General features: G+C 34.9%; 1 protein-coding gene across 5 annotated transcripts in view; it reads left to right on the top strand.

Annotated features, from left to right (window-relative positions):
• ATP9B (ATPase phospholipid transporting 9B (putative)) overlaps positions 1-16776 on the top strand; it is a 558010-nt gene that overhangs the window by 231839 nt on the left and 309395 nt on the right. For all 5 annotated transcript variants that reach the window (XM_056823547.1, XM_056823546.1, XM_056823545.1 and 2 more), the window contains one exon: positions 9183-9263. In XM_056823547.1, coding sequence (XP_056679525.1) covers positions 9183-9263 — 81 coding nt within the window. The remainder of the gene's footprint in view (positions 1-9182; positions 9264-16776) is intronic.

Below are 16776 nucleotides of genomic sequence, written 5' to 3'. Positions count from 1 at the left end.
GAGGCCTTTTGGAGTACTCAGATCACGCCCTAGACTGCATCTCTAAAGAGTGGAGGTTCTTCCATCTATCCTGGGAGTCATTATTCTTCTATGATATTTGGCCTACCTGTGTTCACAGTCATACCCCACTACAGATGTATCGTAGGAAGCAAGCTCTTCATACCCTGTTAATCATTGAAAATTTCACTTTGTACAGACATGAGAACTTAGTAGACTTGTGGAGAAGAGCATTTCTAGTATAAAGTGAAGTTCACTGCTGACATGAACCTAAGAGACTGGGTAGCTTTGAGGAGGGTGCCTTAGAAGAGACTATACTGTGCTCTCCATTTTATGAAAACTGTGGTGGAGCTGACCCAGTTTTCCTCTGATCTATGGGTTGAACTAAGTAGAGCTTTTATCATCTATATATGGCCCCTTTGCTTCTTCTGACTTACAGGTTATTGCTTGGGGCTACAGAAGAGAATGAGGAAAGGGAACATTAGGAAATAATACCCATTTTCAATTCATAGAATGTATAGTTTCGTGTTTTGTCACCTTGTTGCCTACCATGACAACATATCTGGAAACATTTTTATGTCCTTTATCAAAATGAGTCTGAAATCCTGGGTTGACTCCTGTAGTCTTAATTCAATAGACACTAATGAAGCACTTACTATGTTCTAGGTCAGTAATGGCAAACCTTTTAGAGACAGAGGGCTGGGTTTGCCCCCCCCCCCAGGTATCATATTCACCCCACCTAAAAACCACAGTTCATGCCCTCCCCAAGTGCCAGGTACTTCCTGCCCCCCACTCCTTTTACCCCTTACAGCGGAAGGAGGAAGCACCCCCATTGGGCTAGTGAGCAGAAAGGTGGGTGAAGTGATAAATGTCCTTAGCAAGTGTAGAGAGGGAGAGAGGAGTGGCCTGAGTGCTCCACTCCCCTTCAGTTCTGCTGCCTTTGAGGCACCCCCTTTATCTCCTGTGGACTCCCATCTAGCTGCCGGGGCAGAAAGGCCCAGGATGTGAAAAAATGGCATTAGGCATAATGGAGAGGGGGAGGGTAGCATTTCCGCGCATGTCCCTTTGCCTTTCTAGTAAGGAACTGGGGGGCAAAGGGGGAGAGCGGTGCAGCCACATGCCTACAGAGGGTTTGCCATCACTCTTCTAGGCACTCTACTAAGCACTATGTATGGTAGTAGTCTCTTGGTAACCAAGAATGACTTGTCTTTGTGCGTTTTCATAAATGAGTGTGCACAAAGACACTTGTGCTTGAAGGAGATTTAAATGGAAAAGTCGATGCACAGAGACAGTCCCACTCTCTCAGCGTTGGAAGCCTGGGTCCAGTGGCATGAAAAGTCGTTACACCTGGAGACTTCCTCAGCTGCATTGGATGGCCGTGTTGTCTTTTGTGCTCCAACATGCCCTACGCACTCCACAGTGCTTTGCTGCGTCGCCCTCTCAGCCATTGAACCTTCTTATTGGTTTCTTCCCTCTGTTCCGCCGAAGCAGTCTTCACATGCTGGGTGAGCAAAGCCTTAGTTCACCAGGGGTCGACGACCCGATGGCTACCCTCACAAGGTTTGGCCGGCCTGTCGAAGCCGTTGCCCGGGGTGTGGCCACTGCTTCATGCTAGCAGCTACTAGGAGCCACAAGTGAGAGCTGGGTGTCAGGTGGGAGTCAGAGGCTGGAGAGCTGCCCTAGGAGGGCATGACAAGCTATGTATACTATGTATACAAAAAGGAAAAGAAAGTCCCTGTCCTCAAGGAGCTTACAGTTTGATGATGGAAACAAGAAAGCCTAGATCTCTTCTAAAGTTTTTGTGGAAGTGACAAATCTCAGAGCTTTGAAGGAATCAGACTAGCTACTTACCAGTCCTAAATTAAGGATTTTTGTCCTACCTAAAAGGGAACCATAGAACTCCAGTTAAATAGATCAAAGTACCACCTAGTCCTGGCCAGTTGCTGAAGGTGCAAAAAAGACTGTAAATAACTACTCTTTGGAGAGTGATTACAGGCAGTTTAATGTATTGTCCTGTAGAGCAGAGATGCTAGGCCCTGAAGGAAGCCTAGAAATCTGAATGGTCTGCCCAGAGCATCCTTGCATTAGGCCAGTAGCTGAATGACCAGGTCCAGCATAGAGGCATCTAAGTCCAGCAGTTGAGGAGTCTGCCTTACTCATATCAGCATCAAGGCAATCTCAGTGAGAAGCTAGCACAGATGCTCTTTATCTATTCCAACAGAGTCACCCATGCCATATCTTTATGAAGCCAGCCCATCTGAACACAAATATAAATCATCTATCTCTATTGTGATGCTCTATCACAAAATTCATGAAACCCTCCATAGAAAGAAAGGATATCAAGTTTCTTCAGTTGTGGAGCATATGTGACTATATATTCTGTACATATATGCCCCCAATTTTCCTCTTATAGAATCTGTGGGAATATTTGTTAGAAGAAATCTCTGGTTTGGGGTAAGCACTCTTCTTGTTATGCCAAATGAATAAGTGCTTTTGATGAAGTGGAAAAGTCCCAATCTTGTAAGTGAAGACACACAAAAGTAGGCTAAGGTCTTGGAGACCCTTTCCAGATTTATTTAAGAAGCATAATGTTCTGTGGAGTTGGAACCAAGCTGATCTTCTTGATGAAAAAACAAATAGTGACTTGGAAAGTTCTGACAGCTCAGAGCCTTCTATAAAGGAAAACTTTGAGGGAGTTCTACTCTCCAGTCCACGAGTAAAAGGGGAAAGATAACTACAGGAGTTGAAATGTTGCTGAATATCAAAAACTGAATCAACCTTAGTGGCAGTGAAATTTCAGATGATTGGCATGATATTCCATGGAGTTGAAATCAAACTGAGCAGCTAATGGAAAGTGAAGTTAAATTATATTCCTGCTGATATTCCTTGATAATATCACCTTGATGAGCCTGACAACTAATGCTGTTACCCTCTCCTTTATACATTTTATATGATGGCCATGACGAACAATGGTCATAGCTCAACAACAACAAAAAAAGCCCCTATTTTAGCAGGATCAATCTGAAATGAAGTTGCCAATTAGTCTTATTGAAGAGAATGCAAAATGGGTTAGAGGATAATGATCCATCATTTTTTCTTCAGTATTTCTATGTGATAGTTCCCAAATGTCCTCTTTAGACTCTTTTCTACCATTATTTAAATAATTATTCCAAAATTCTTGTATCTTAAGTTTCATCTTCATTAGATTATTCCCTTCTTGTTAGCTATGCCAGGAACTTACTGTATTTAACATCTTAATACTGTTTAAACTATTTATATTTTCACTTTAGCATTTTCAAATGTGGTTTTAAAAAAGCTGGTTTGATTTTAAATATAATTATTTAATTCTATCTTTAATTTAAATACCTGTGTTTCAGAGTCTGTTATACATATACCTCTTTAATATGTGTTGGCAAAGTAAATCATTTTAGATATAGAAATTAAATTGATCACAGAATTAGGGAACAAGCAGAAATATTAGGAGGCTACCTAGTTATCCTCCTATAGTTATAAAATATGCCTAACTATTTAAATATCATGCCAGTTTCCACTTTTCAAAATATAGGAAAGTTTTATCTTGTAAAATGTATAGAACTTCAAAGATGCTTTCTGGAAATCTTTTAGATAATAATCCTAGAAAAGATAATAACTCAAAATATAAAATAAGAATTCATGAATGCCACCTGCTGGCCTAATCTTAAAATAACTAATGGATTTTTTTAAAACCTGGAACAAGTATTTCTATATATGTAGTTTGAGGTAGTTTTTTTAATTTTCTAAGTGTTATAATGAAATCAGGAATTAAAATAACATTAATGCAAGAAGCATATTTTCTAAAAACTCAGTGGAATTTATTATTTTAGCTTGATATAAGTATAGATAGGCATTTCTATATTTGTAAAAGAGATAACTGGATTGATAAAAAAGTATACATGAAATTTTAACATGCATAATTGTAGAGTTCATCTAGTCCAATTTTTTATTTTACAGATCAGAAACTTTTAATTTCACAATAGAAACACTGCTTCAAGTAATAGGGATAGATTTTTGTAGAGCTATAGATATAGCCCTGCTCTTTTGTTCCACTACACTTAACATATATTATCCTATTTTCCAAGTTTGTGAGCTATACAGTTAGGATGAAGAATTGATCAACACACCTAAATGATACTTGAAAATATTTTAACATTTGAAACTTGACTGTGAAAAGGAAATTTTTAATAAAGGATATTTGGTAGTATTGAGAAAACATTGCTAAAGTTGAAATTTTTAGAATAACATAATTTGACACATAGATAGAGATTGCTTTTTTAAGGGGAGAAGAAAGGTATAATTTGATTATAGAAACAGGTGAGACAATTTGGTCTTTCATTTAGCTGCTTATGCTACCCATAATTGTAACTCATTTTGATTTCTATTTCTATCTACAGTAATGGATTGTAGGCATCTAGTGTTGTCATGATCTGTCAGTTTCATCGTCAATTTAGTATTGTAACTTTATCCACTGTGACAACCAGAGTAAATAAACATGTAAACCTTTAGTGCTTTTCTTAAGGAATAGATAATACTACCAAAGATGATCAGTACAGATTTTGTTGACTTCCCAAACCACTTAATGTGATCAGAAAATTAAAATTTCAACAAGTCATTTAAAGATAGCTGCATTGTAAGTCCTCTAACACCCAGGTTAGGTTTCTTGTGGCTTCATAGTTGTTTTGGAATTAGTATTTCAGGCACTGTAGATAGTCTGGAAATTTGTTTCTGGTTTGTGTGATCAGGCAAAATTAAGTGTAATGAGGTCACAGTAATTTTCAATAAATTGTGACTTGCTGATTTATATCAAAAGATCCATACAGCAGTAAACAATACCATTTACATTTAATTAGTTTTATTGAACCAAAGGCACTTTTATTTGTAATGAACCACATGTTATGATTAAGGACGTATTTTAATGATCTTTAAGTAAGGTGAACAAATGTTGCCCTTGACCTAATAGAGGAGGCTTTCCTGCATTATTGATAACTTTAGAGTGATTTCTAAATTATTATTGTAAAATGCAAGAAAGACATTCTCATTATTATGCCATTATTCAGTCAATTCATGACTAATATAATAGATGGAATGAGTTCTACTAAATGGTTATGTGCATATAAAATGATTGTTGATAGCATGCTATTTGTTGCCACATTTTAGAAGGGACCTTAATATAGTTATATTTTTTATCAAATTACTTTGTTGACAAAGTATCTTCATAACCTAAAACTTATTAAAAATAAATAAAAACCTTTGCTTTTAACTTTTAAGTCACTGAATAGAATGAAAAACTAGGAATCCAATATTCTTGTATTTTGATTATTGTATAATTATATTTTGAAGGAGAGCTTTGAGTAGTATTAGGATGATTATAAAACATTCTATTAATTCACTTTATTTTAGTGATCTGTATACCCTCTGAAAGGAATCATTCTCATTATAATTTACTAATGTTTACATCATTATTGATTACTATAGTACTTTTTCTTAAAGGTGCTCAAAGCAATTTACTAATTTACCCTAATTCTTATGTATTCACTGAAATGAAAGAGACCTAGAGTGGATGAACTAGAAAAACATGCTAGTAGATTACTTCTGTAATCAAAGAATCCAATACATTCCATCTTGTGGAATTAATAGCTATTCTCTTTTGCAACACATGTTGTGTTTGTCAGAAATGAATACTCTCTACCCATAGACCTCATTCCTTTGAAGAATTCATTCTATTTTTTTTTTGTCATTCATTTTGTTATTCAGTAAGGCCTTTTGATATGAGAAGTTAAATAGCTTTTTAATGAAACTTTTTTCCAGAAGCCACTGTGATATAGCTTTTTAAAAATCAACCTTACCATTAAAAAAGTTAAGGTATATTTTAATTTCTCTCCCAAAATATAATATTTAGTTTTTTGTGATTGTGGCTAAATGCTTCTGGATTTTAGTATTTATTTCTTCTCATAGTGTGATACTGAGCTCAATTTAGTTTTTCAGATATTTCTCTTCATTCTGTGTGCATTTTACTTTTATTTTTGTAGTATTTTATCAGTAGCTTTTTTGTTATTTTTCAGCCCCCTGCTTGAATTCTCAACTTTGAAAAAGAAAAACATTTAACAAAAACACTTGATTTAAAGACTGCATATCAAATTATATACACTATGCTCACCTAGAATTTCTCTATCTCTGCTTTGAGGGAAGAAGTATCAATAAACATTTATTATGCTATCTAGAAGGCATTGACTCTAGAGGAATAAACATTTAAGGGGCAAAAAAAAAGACCTGATATAAGCATTGCCTTTAAGAAATTTACATTCTTCTAAAGGAATATGGTATTTATTAAGCCCTCTCTATGTGCCAGGCATTTCTGCTAAGTGTTGGCATTACCAAAAAAAAGAAGAAAGAAAGAAAAGAAAAGAAAAGAAAAGAAAAGAAAAGAAAAGAAAGGAAAAGCAGCCCCTGTTTTCTAAAAACTTGCATTCTAATTAGAGAGATGTGGGAGTGGAGGAGAAAAAAGACTACTTGTAAAAAGGGGGATGTTTGAGTTGTAAGAAAGAAGCCAAGTTTCTTAGAAATGAGGTGTAGAACATTCTCCTTAAAGGGGATAGCTAGGACAAAGGCATGGGGATGAGGAAATTAAGTGTCCTGTGAGGAAGAGCAAGTACACCTTCATGACCATACTGTAGAGTGTGTTGAGATAATTGTTTAAGACTGGGGAGATTGAAAGGGGAAGGTTGTAAAGGTCTTTAAATGCGAAATATACATACATACACACACACACACACACACATATATATATATATATATTTGATCCTAGAGGTAATAGGGAACAACTGAAATTATAACTAGGAAATGAAATAGACCTTCAGTTTAGGAAAAGTATTTTACAAGATAGTACAACAGTTACAAAAGAGAAATGATTTGAGGACAGACCCTTTTCATCTTCCTAGCTATATTCAAGCCTGTACATTACTTCTTTTAGTCATCATAGATAAATGGTGCTATGACAGGGTTGCTTCATCTCATATAACTTATTTTATTCTCAAAAGATAGGTTTCTACCAAGGCGTTATTGATCAGTTGTTTCAGTTGTGTCTGGCTCTTTGTGATCATATTCAGAGTTTTCTTGGCATAGATACTAGAATAATTTGCAATTTCCTTTTCCAGCTCATTTTACAAATAAGGAAAGTAAATCAAAGAGGGTTAAGTGACTTGTGCAGGATAACACAGTTACTAAGTTTTGGGTCCAGATTTGAACTTTGGAACTCCAGGCCCAGCACTCTATCCATTCTACCACCTAAATTCTCCTTTACTACAGGTTAGTCTAAGGACTAAGGAAACAGTGAAGCTAAGAGAATTTATAATATTATTAAACTGTAGGTGTGGGGTTTTCCTTAATGGACTTCCCTGACCAGCAGGGTCCCACAAGGGAAGGGGCTCACCTTTGTGATGGGACCGGAGGAGAGGTAGGAACCGAGAACCAGGGTGGAGAATGAAAGACAGGGACAAGTCAGTGTTTGAATAGGGCAGGCAATCCCTATGATACTCCCTTTGATAGGAAAGTATGAGTACAAAGGAACAGGAGGTAGAGGAGGAGATCAAGATAGGGAATGCAGGCAGAGATGGTTACAGCCTCGGGGAAGGAGAAGGTTAAGAGGAGAGAGACAGTCATTGAGGAGCCCAGTGGAGCTCCATGAAAGGGGAGAAAAGCCAAGAGGAAGTTCATGGGTTTGCCTCTGAATTTAATCCTGTCCTGCTTGCGCGGTACTCCCAAGCATGTAGTAACCACATCACAAAGTATAGACAATTAAGATTGGGTGGCAAGGTAGAGGGAACACCTTTGGGCGTGTAGATTGCAAAGGGAGCTTTCCCAGGGAATTGAGTCCCAGCATGTTAATGAGTTTGTCTTAGCCAAGGGCTGCATGGCCAGTTCAAGGTTACATTCACAAGCCTCATTGGTATAACCTTATGTTTGGAGACACAGTAATCATACAGTCATTTATGATTCCTAGATGTGAATATGCTTGGGATGCTACAGTAGGAATACTATATTTTGTAATGGAAAATTCAGTTGTCTTTTGGGAATATTTTACAAGCCTTTAACATTCTTTTTTCTCAATAAAATGATAAATTTAAAAGTTTTCCCTATTAAATATAACCTCCATCTTGCTTGACTGTTGCTCTTATATTTATCCAAAGGTATCTGGCTAGCATGGTGGGGAACTTTCTTGTTTGTTTCTTCCATTACCAGTGTGACTTTTGTGGCTTTCCTCTTGCACCAAGTCACCAACCCACCTCTTTTTTGTTTCAAAGAAGGAACTCACAGCAAAACAAACAAATAAACAACCCCCCCCCACACACACACACACAAAATTCTCTCTTTTGTGAGATAAAATATGATGAGAATTCACATTTTCCAGATATGATTTAAGGACAATGATTTAGGGTTTTTGGAGTAGGAGTACTTTGCTATCCATTAGGTTTTGGAGTCAGTTACCATTTTATGGTATAAAAGACATGACATCTAGTTTAAGAGCAAATATTTTATAAATCTCATGTGATTTTATGCTATTGAAATTAATACATAAATTCAGATCTTAGGTAACTATTATATAACCTACATTGGTAGTAGTTAGAATTAAGCTTTTTCTTCTTTGAAGTATCTGCCATTTTCAGAATTACTCTCCTACCTGTTTACCCCCTTTTTTTAACCCTACTTATTTTGGGAAAGTCATTCTCTCTGTATTTCAGTTTCCTCATCTGCAAAATGAGGAGACTTCACTGAATATCTGTTAAGATCTCTTCCACCTCTAAATTCATGGTTCTGTCATCTCTAGGGAAGTACAGAGGGAAGCATAAAAACACTAGACTAGTTTTGACCCTCTAGCCAAATATAATACTGTAGGCATATTTCTTTACTTTTGTGTGTCTCATGTTCCTCATATATCCAACAAGAAAATTGAAGTCATTGATTCATGAGACCTCTTTTAAATCTGAAATTGTATAATTTCATTTAAGTCTTTGTAAACAAAGTATATTGTGTAGAGTATCGCTTCTTGTACTATTGCTATGAAAAACATGAATTTGAATTGGTTATTGAAATTTTCTATGTTGTTTTATTGAATTTAAAAATAGCAATTAATTAAAATTTGATATTTTTAGGACCTTTTCTCCATCAGTGCTTATGTTTATGCTCAGAAGCCACAACTGGACATTCATGGCTTTGAAGGCACTTTTACAAGGGTAAGTTATCTTAATTATATTGTCATATCATCAACATATATAAAAATTTATGATTGAAATTTAATGCAGTAAGCAATTTTCTATTCTGAAATAGTAATTAATAAATTTTAAATGCTTATACTTTTAAAGTAGGAAACTATAAAACTTAATGACTGGATTTCTAAAGTGATTGCCATTTTAAAAATTGAATAGCAATTTTGGGTACATGCAATTTATGGCTTTCCATTTGCCAAATTTGCCTCTAGTTAAATTAATCCCTAAAAATTATCAAGTATCTTCAAATTATATATTTTGACTATTCTAGCCTTTTTTCAGAAAACATTAACATGACGTGATCTTCAAATCTTTCATAGGTTTTCATTGTTAACAATGGATATAAATTATTCTTTATATTGATTACATTAGTTCATTTCATTGCTTTTTTGTGGAATTGTTATTTCATGAAGCTTTCTGTTAAAACTCAAACCAATGATGTTTCAAGTTATTTAAAACTGTTTTGTGGTAAATACTTTATTACCCACTCATAGAAATTACTAGCCTAACATTTCCTGTTACTTATTTTTAAGTTGTTGGCACAATTTCCACTTTATTAAAATAAAAGCCATAATTATTCATGGGGCAAAAATGCTTTTAGGTAATTATATGATAAGAAGATGAGTTGGTAATGTTGTATGGGTAAAGAATGACATTTGAACAATCCTGTTCTGTACTAGAAACTTTAGCTATCTGGAGAAAGCCTGGACACCTTCCATTATATTAGATAGGTCTCTTGTGGCCAACTTACAGGATGACATTAACGAGAATTGCACAGGATGAGCAGGCATAGTTTGAGTGTATGATCTTCATTTATGAAAAAAAGTAATTTTCAATCAGTGCTATGAGTACATTTTAGCATATGATCATTGCTTTCATATATACATTTTATTTAATGTGAATATTCTATTTAGGCATTTATTACACATTATATAGAATACTATTTAGCACATGAATTCAATTATATCTCAAGCCACTCTTTAAGAGTAAAACAATTATACTATAAACAGCTTGCTTAATGATTTTTTCCTCCATGTTTTCAAAGCTTTCTGTATGTTTTTGGTTATTTCACTTACCTGCATAGTTATTAAGAAGAATGTTGTCTAGAATATTGTTGAGAACAGAGATCTTTGAAATACTGTGGGTTTTGTACCTTCAGTTTTTAATCTTATGGTGGTAGTGATAGTACCATTTCTTTTGGACTCTTTATGTTCCTATTAACATATTTAGTAGTCTCTAGGGTAATAATTCAGCCTGTTGTAGTTACCTTTTTCATCTACTCTTTTCTTCTAGTAATCTGAGCTATATCATATTACTACAATATGTAGTGGAAAGAGATAATATTTTTTCCTCGCATCTTTGGTATTTAGCCAACTGACTTACTCCTTGTGGGCCTTAGTTCCTCTGTTCATAAAATGTTCATAAATTGGACTACATTCTCTTCATTTCTAAAAATATGATTCTGGTTTTTTTCCCCTTAACTAGAGACCTCCTCTGCTCTTTAATCCTGGTTTCCTTCAAGACTTAGCTGAAGCATCATCTTGTACATGAGACCTTTCCTAATCTTTGCTATTACTGCCTTTGCCCTGAAAGTTATTACCTTTTATCTGTTTTCTATATACCTATAAGAAAATGTGTTGTTTCCTTATTAGAATATAAACACCTTGCCGGCAATTACAATTTAAAACAAAACAAACAAAAAAACCCCTCCAACCTCTTAACACCAAGCACAGAACTCAGCATATATTAGATTTTTAATAAATGCTTATTTATTGATCATGAAAGTGATACATGATTCTCAAAGGCCTTGTTTGGAGGACATAAGCTCTGGTAGTTTCTTTTAAGGAGAAATGACTTTGAATATGGAACCAGTGATAGATTACTTGTTTGTTTGTTTTTTGACAACATAGGATAATCAGTTTTTGGTATAACAATTCTCAAAGGTGATGTACTATATATACTGTTACCTACTTTTAGCATGTATAAATTTAGGAGAGTGGATATTATGTATTATACTGAAAATGGAGCAACAAACCAAACAGGCGAACTCATGATTAGATCTGCCAATTATCCTTGAGCAATCTGTTATGTAAAATTCTTCACATTGATGCAATACTCTTATTAAGGAAAGCATTTTTATCCTGTTCTTTTCAGTCCAGAGATCCTTCATTTTAGGTGAGAAAGCAAGCACTAAATTAGAATGAAACATTTCAACTTTCTCACTAATTCTTTCTCATTTCAGTCCCTAATGCTTTAATTTCTGGTACTAGTCTTATCTCTTCTTTAATTTTTCTTTTATTTCCAATTTAGCCAAACTCTTCTTGTCCTTAACATCCATCTCTTTTTAATTTTTATTGTTCTTAATAGTAGTCTTTCAGTATAATGCTATACTCTTTTATTCATCTAATTTTCCTTCAATTTCTTCCATTTTCTTGGCACAACTTTTATGGATATGAGGGGTGTTTTTGCTTGTTTTATTTTTTTAAACCCTTACCTTCTGTCTTAGAATCAATACTGTGTATTGGTTCCAAGGCAGAAGAGTGGTGAGGGCTAAGCAATAGGGATTAAGTGACTTGCCTAGGGTCACTCAGCTAGGAAGTGTCTAAGGCTATATTTGAACCCAGGACCTCTCGTCTCTAGACCTGAGCCACCCAGTTGCCCCCTAAATATGAGTTTACTAATGAGTTCTTTCTATGATCACATCAGATTCTTCAGGTTGTTAGTTTTTTACCAGAATCATTTCTGTTGATCCCTTCAGAATTTCATTCTTAAAAATTCCTTGTGGTCAACTTGGTGGCTAAGTTGATTGAGAGCCAGGCCTAGAGACGAGGGGCCCTGGTTTCAAATTTGTCCCCAGATACTTCCTCGCTATGTAACCCTGGGCAAGTCACTTAACCCTCATTGCCTAACCCTTACCACTCTTTTTTCCTTGGAACCAGTACATAGTATTGATTCTAAGACAGAAGGTAAGGGTTTAATTTTTTTTCCCTTAATTTTCCCCACAGTATTTTAGATTATTTGAATGTACCTCTCTTTTACTTGAAACAATTTAAATGTTTTCTGAAATCTTGTGTGCATGCTAGACTATGTCAGATTATCATGGAGTTTGTGATGGTATAGTCACTTTCCCCCACATTTTCTGTCATTTACAAACCTCCAACCTTGTCGGAATCAGATACAGAATTGCATTTCCTAGTTTTGTTTCCTCACTTTTTAAGGATGCTTCACTATTAAATCAGGACAGAAATTTACCACAACCTTTGATTTTGGCAGAAAGAACTCCATGAAAGTTCCACATTGCTTATTGCTCTCATTATCCTTCCTTGAAATGTTTCATCTAATTCCACCTCTTGTTTAAGAAAATACCCCCTATTTGCTGTTAAAACTCAAATTTTACAGATAATAAACATGGAATATCCTTTTGTCAATCAAGGCTACAATGTAAGAAGAGGTCCAAATAATATCCCTGTAGATTAGTCTAGCTATGTGAGGAGTGCCTAGTACACCATGGCTTTAATCTGAGTAGAAACTTCAATAATCTAGGCAAGACTAGTACTCCCCCACTTTTTAAAATAGGATTTTTTTTGCCTCTTCTGCTACCATATCTCTTCAGTTATTTTAGTTCAGTCTTCTAAAAATTAATCCTATTGCCACTAACTCTCTTCCTTAACACTCAAGGCTCCCCCATGCTGCTTATTACCTGGTTTTAGAGTTTTACTTATTAGTTCCTTTGCCTTTCTGGCTTTTAGATAATTATTTAGTTTTCCCCCTCATTTTTTCCTTTTCAGCTAAGTAGTCAAATAGAATTCTCTTTCCTTTTCCCTTTTAAAGCTTATTTCATTTTTAAATTTTCTTTTTCTGCATCCTTTTCTAGAATAGACTTATTTCCATCACTATTTATCTTTCCTTTATTCGTTAAATGATAGCTCTCCTACTTATTTAGTAATCATTCTCTGTATTCCTTATTTAATTAAAATTGTTGAGACTCCTATTTTTTTATTCTTCTAAACAATTTCTGTCATTGCTTTGTATGTTTCCCCACAGCCCACCATTTTTCCTTTAATGCCTTATTCTTAGAAATACCAGTTTTTTTCAGGTGATAGAGAGGATATTGATTGACTCATTGTAAGATTTTTTCTGTATCCCTAATTGTATAGTTCATTATTGATCTTTACCATACCCTAGGCAAATTTTTCTCCCATTTGCCTCAGAATTTCTTCTTTAGGTTCATATCACTCATCTGGATGTCAGTTGCTCCCAGGAGCTCTTATTCCCTTTCTTCTGAGGCAAGATGAGTCACTGGATTTTGCTATGAAAGAAGTCGAAGAGGGATAACAAAATCAAAATTGCTTTGTCAAGTCCAGTCTTGAAAGTTGTATACTTCAATATAGTTGTGATTGGAAAATGTTCCTTCAATATTCTCATCCAAAGTAAAGATTGTAAACATTTTTTAGAAACAGACAGGTTTTGAGTCATATCTCCACATTATTCCCAGGGTAAAGGATTAGCACAGTTGGGAAAATAAATCAAGGTGCTATCATTCTCTTTGAACATTATTTTCTCAACTTTCCTACCCTTTGACAACCATCTGGAATGTAACCATTCCAGGGAAATGACTTTGAGATTGGGAATACTAGGCCCCCTGGCTAGCTGTTGGGATTTTCCTTTACCTTGTGGATCACTGACTAAATAGAGAAATCAGTTTTTACTTTGATTCAAATAGGAATCAAACCAAATTTATAGTCTCAAGATCCTTCCACACACAAGTTCAATTACTTACTGTTTAACTTAGGGCACATCTGTTTATCATGTTAATATTGATACCAGCAAGTTTTCAACCTTAATGTAATCTCTTATGTAATGTAAACATGTACACATAATCACACACATGTAAGTACATACATACAGTGTGAGTGAATATACACAAAGAGAATAAATTAAAATTATGAAGGCATTTTCTAAAAGCTTTCAGCTTAAACTCATTTTATGAAAATAAGTTTTATAAATTAATAATTTTTAAAAATTAAGAGTTTCTGTGACTTTATAACAAATGAATATATGACAGTTTTCATAGAAATCATAAAGATATTCTCACAATCAGAAGAGTGCTTGATATGGTTAGCAAAATTGTTTAATGTCTTTAAGCCTGTAAAGACAACACATCAACCTAGGATCTATAGATTGAAGGTTGCGTACTAATATGCTGTTACTATTAACTTTTGATCTTGAATCTCTGGTTATGTTTTTTCTTAGCAAGCTTCAGGGCAATCTTTTTCCTTCAAAACTGGGAGAAATAGTCAAACAATACCTATGACTTAAAGCAAATGAAAAACATTCACAAAGGAAAAAGTAGAAGCCTATTTCCTAGTTAGTTCGATCTATATTCTTCAATAAGAATAAAGGATCCACTAGGTGGTGCAGCACATAGTAGAGTGTCAACTTAGAATCAGAAGACTTGCTGAGTTCAAATCTGGCCTCCAACAATTACTAGCTTGTATGATCCTGAGCAAGTCATTTAACCCTGCTTGCATCAGTTTTCTCATTTGTAAAATGAGCTGGACAAGGAAATGATAAATCACTCCAATATCTTTACCAAATACAGACAAACATAAAGACCAAATGGAGTCACAAGGAGTTGGATATGACTGAAACAACTAAACATCTGCAGCATCAGGTTAAAAATTTGCCTCACTGCAAACATTGCCTTTGGAAACAAACAGAAAAATCTGATTTCTCTTCTACATGACATCCTTTAATATAATTGAAGATAGCTGTAATTTCATCTCCGAGTCTTCTTTTTTCCAAAATAAACATATCTAGTTACCTCAATCTGTCTTTGTGTGAAATGGACTCAGAGGTCTTCACCATCTTAGGGGCCCTTCTCCGGATATTCTCTAGTTTACCAATTATCATTTCTAAAACTGAACTCATTATCTCTCCCACAACCTACCACAAATCCTCCCCTCTTCCTAACTTTCATTTTATTGTTGAGGGTACCACTATCCTCCCGGTTCCCCAGACATGCACTTTCCATGTTCTCCTCAAATCTCCACCCTTTCTTTTACCTTCCATCTCCAATCATTTGCAACATCCTATTGATTTCTAATTGGTTAACATCTCTCACATATCACTCCTTTATTCTGATAGTGGGAGGGCCTTCTCAAATCACACCTTAATTTCTGCAATAGCTTTCTGGTTGATCTCCCTTCCTATTATCTCTTCTCTAAGTTATCCTTCACTTAGCTATCAAATTGACCTTTCTAAAGGATAGGTCTTACCGTTTCTTCCTTTTATTTGCTAGAACTCCAGTGGTTCCCAATTTTTTCCAGGATCAAATGTAAAATGCTCTATTTAACCTTTAAAGCTTCCATAAGTGGACTCCTTTCTGCTTTTTAGTTTACTATAGAGTTTGTTATAGAGTACTCCATCACCCAGTGATGTTAGCTTCTTTGATGTTGCCCACAAAAGATATTTTATCTCCTTTCTTTGTACATTTTCACTGGCTATCCACCAGGTCTAGTACTTTCTTCCTCTTCATTTCCTCCTCCTAGTTCTCATCACATTTCATGTAAAATCCCACCATCTGCAAGAAGCCTTTAAAAGTCTTCCCTAATTTCTGTCTCCTAGTATCTTCTCTCTGCAATTATCTCCCATTTATCTAGTTTGTATATTGTCTCTCCTCTAATGAATATCAGCAGCCTGAGAGTCAAGAATGTTTTTTTCATTGTTTGCTTGTTGGTTTTTGTAGAAATTTTTTTTGGGGGGTGCTAGCCCCAACACTTAGCATTGTGCCTAGGAAATAGACTTAATGCTATTGACTTGACCCCAATCTACACTATAAATGTGATAAAGAGAATCATATTTTCTTCTGTTTATCTTTAAATCCATGAAAACATGCATTTATTTATTACTGGACTAATCAACTAGATTTTAGAATGCCTTTTGTTTTGAAAATGTGATATAGACAAAAAAAATGTTAGACTTAAGAGTCAGTGCAGAGGCAATTGTGGGTCTCACATTAAAATTTATTAACTCTAACCATGGGTCATCTTTTCTAAATCCTCAGTTTCTTCATAATGACTTTAGAGATAAATAGTAAGCACTGCATGGAGTTGTAACTTGAAACTTCAAGTGTTAGGTATTACTACCATTTTATTTTCATTCTTTCCTACTGAATAACAAATCTAGCTTTTAAATGAGCTTAAATGTTTTAGTATGATTGCTGTTATTCTGCCTTTTCCTGTTTTTGGTCCTTAGTTTGGGCTATTAACACTGTGAAGTTTCTGTCCCTACTTTGGTGCCTGTACAAAATGTCCTCATGTTCTTAGCCAAGATTTAAACTAGTAATAGTATTAATAACTTAAAACTATACTAATATTTTTTGGGACATTAAGTTTAGTGTGGGCTTTCCGTTACACACAGTACAACAAAGTTCGTTTACACTTTCAGTTGTTAAGTTCATAATCAAAAGAGATGTGAT

This window comes from Monodelphis domestica, chromosome 3, assembly GCF_027887165.1.
Source record: "Monodelphis domestica isolate mMonDom1 chromosome 3, mMonDom1.pri, whole genome shotgun sequence".
Classification (NCBI taxonomy): Eukaryota; Metazoa; Chordata; class Mammalia; order Didelphimorphia; family Didelphidae; genus Monodelphis; species Monodelphis domestica.
Note: the sequence above shows the minus strand (reverse complement) of the source record. Positions and strands in the feature narration are given on the sequence as shown.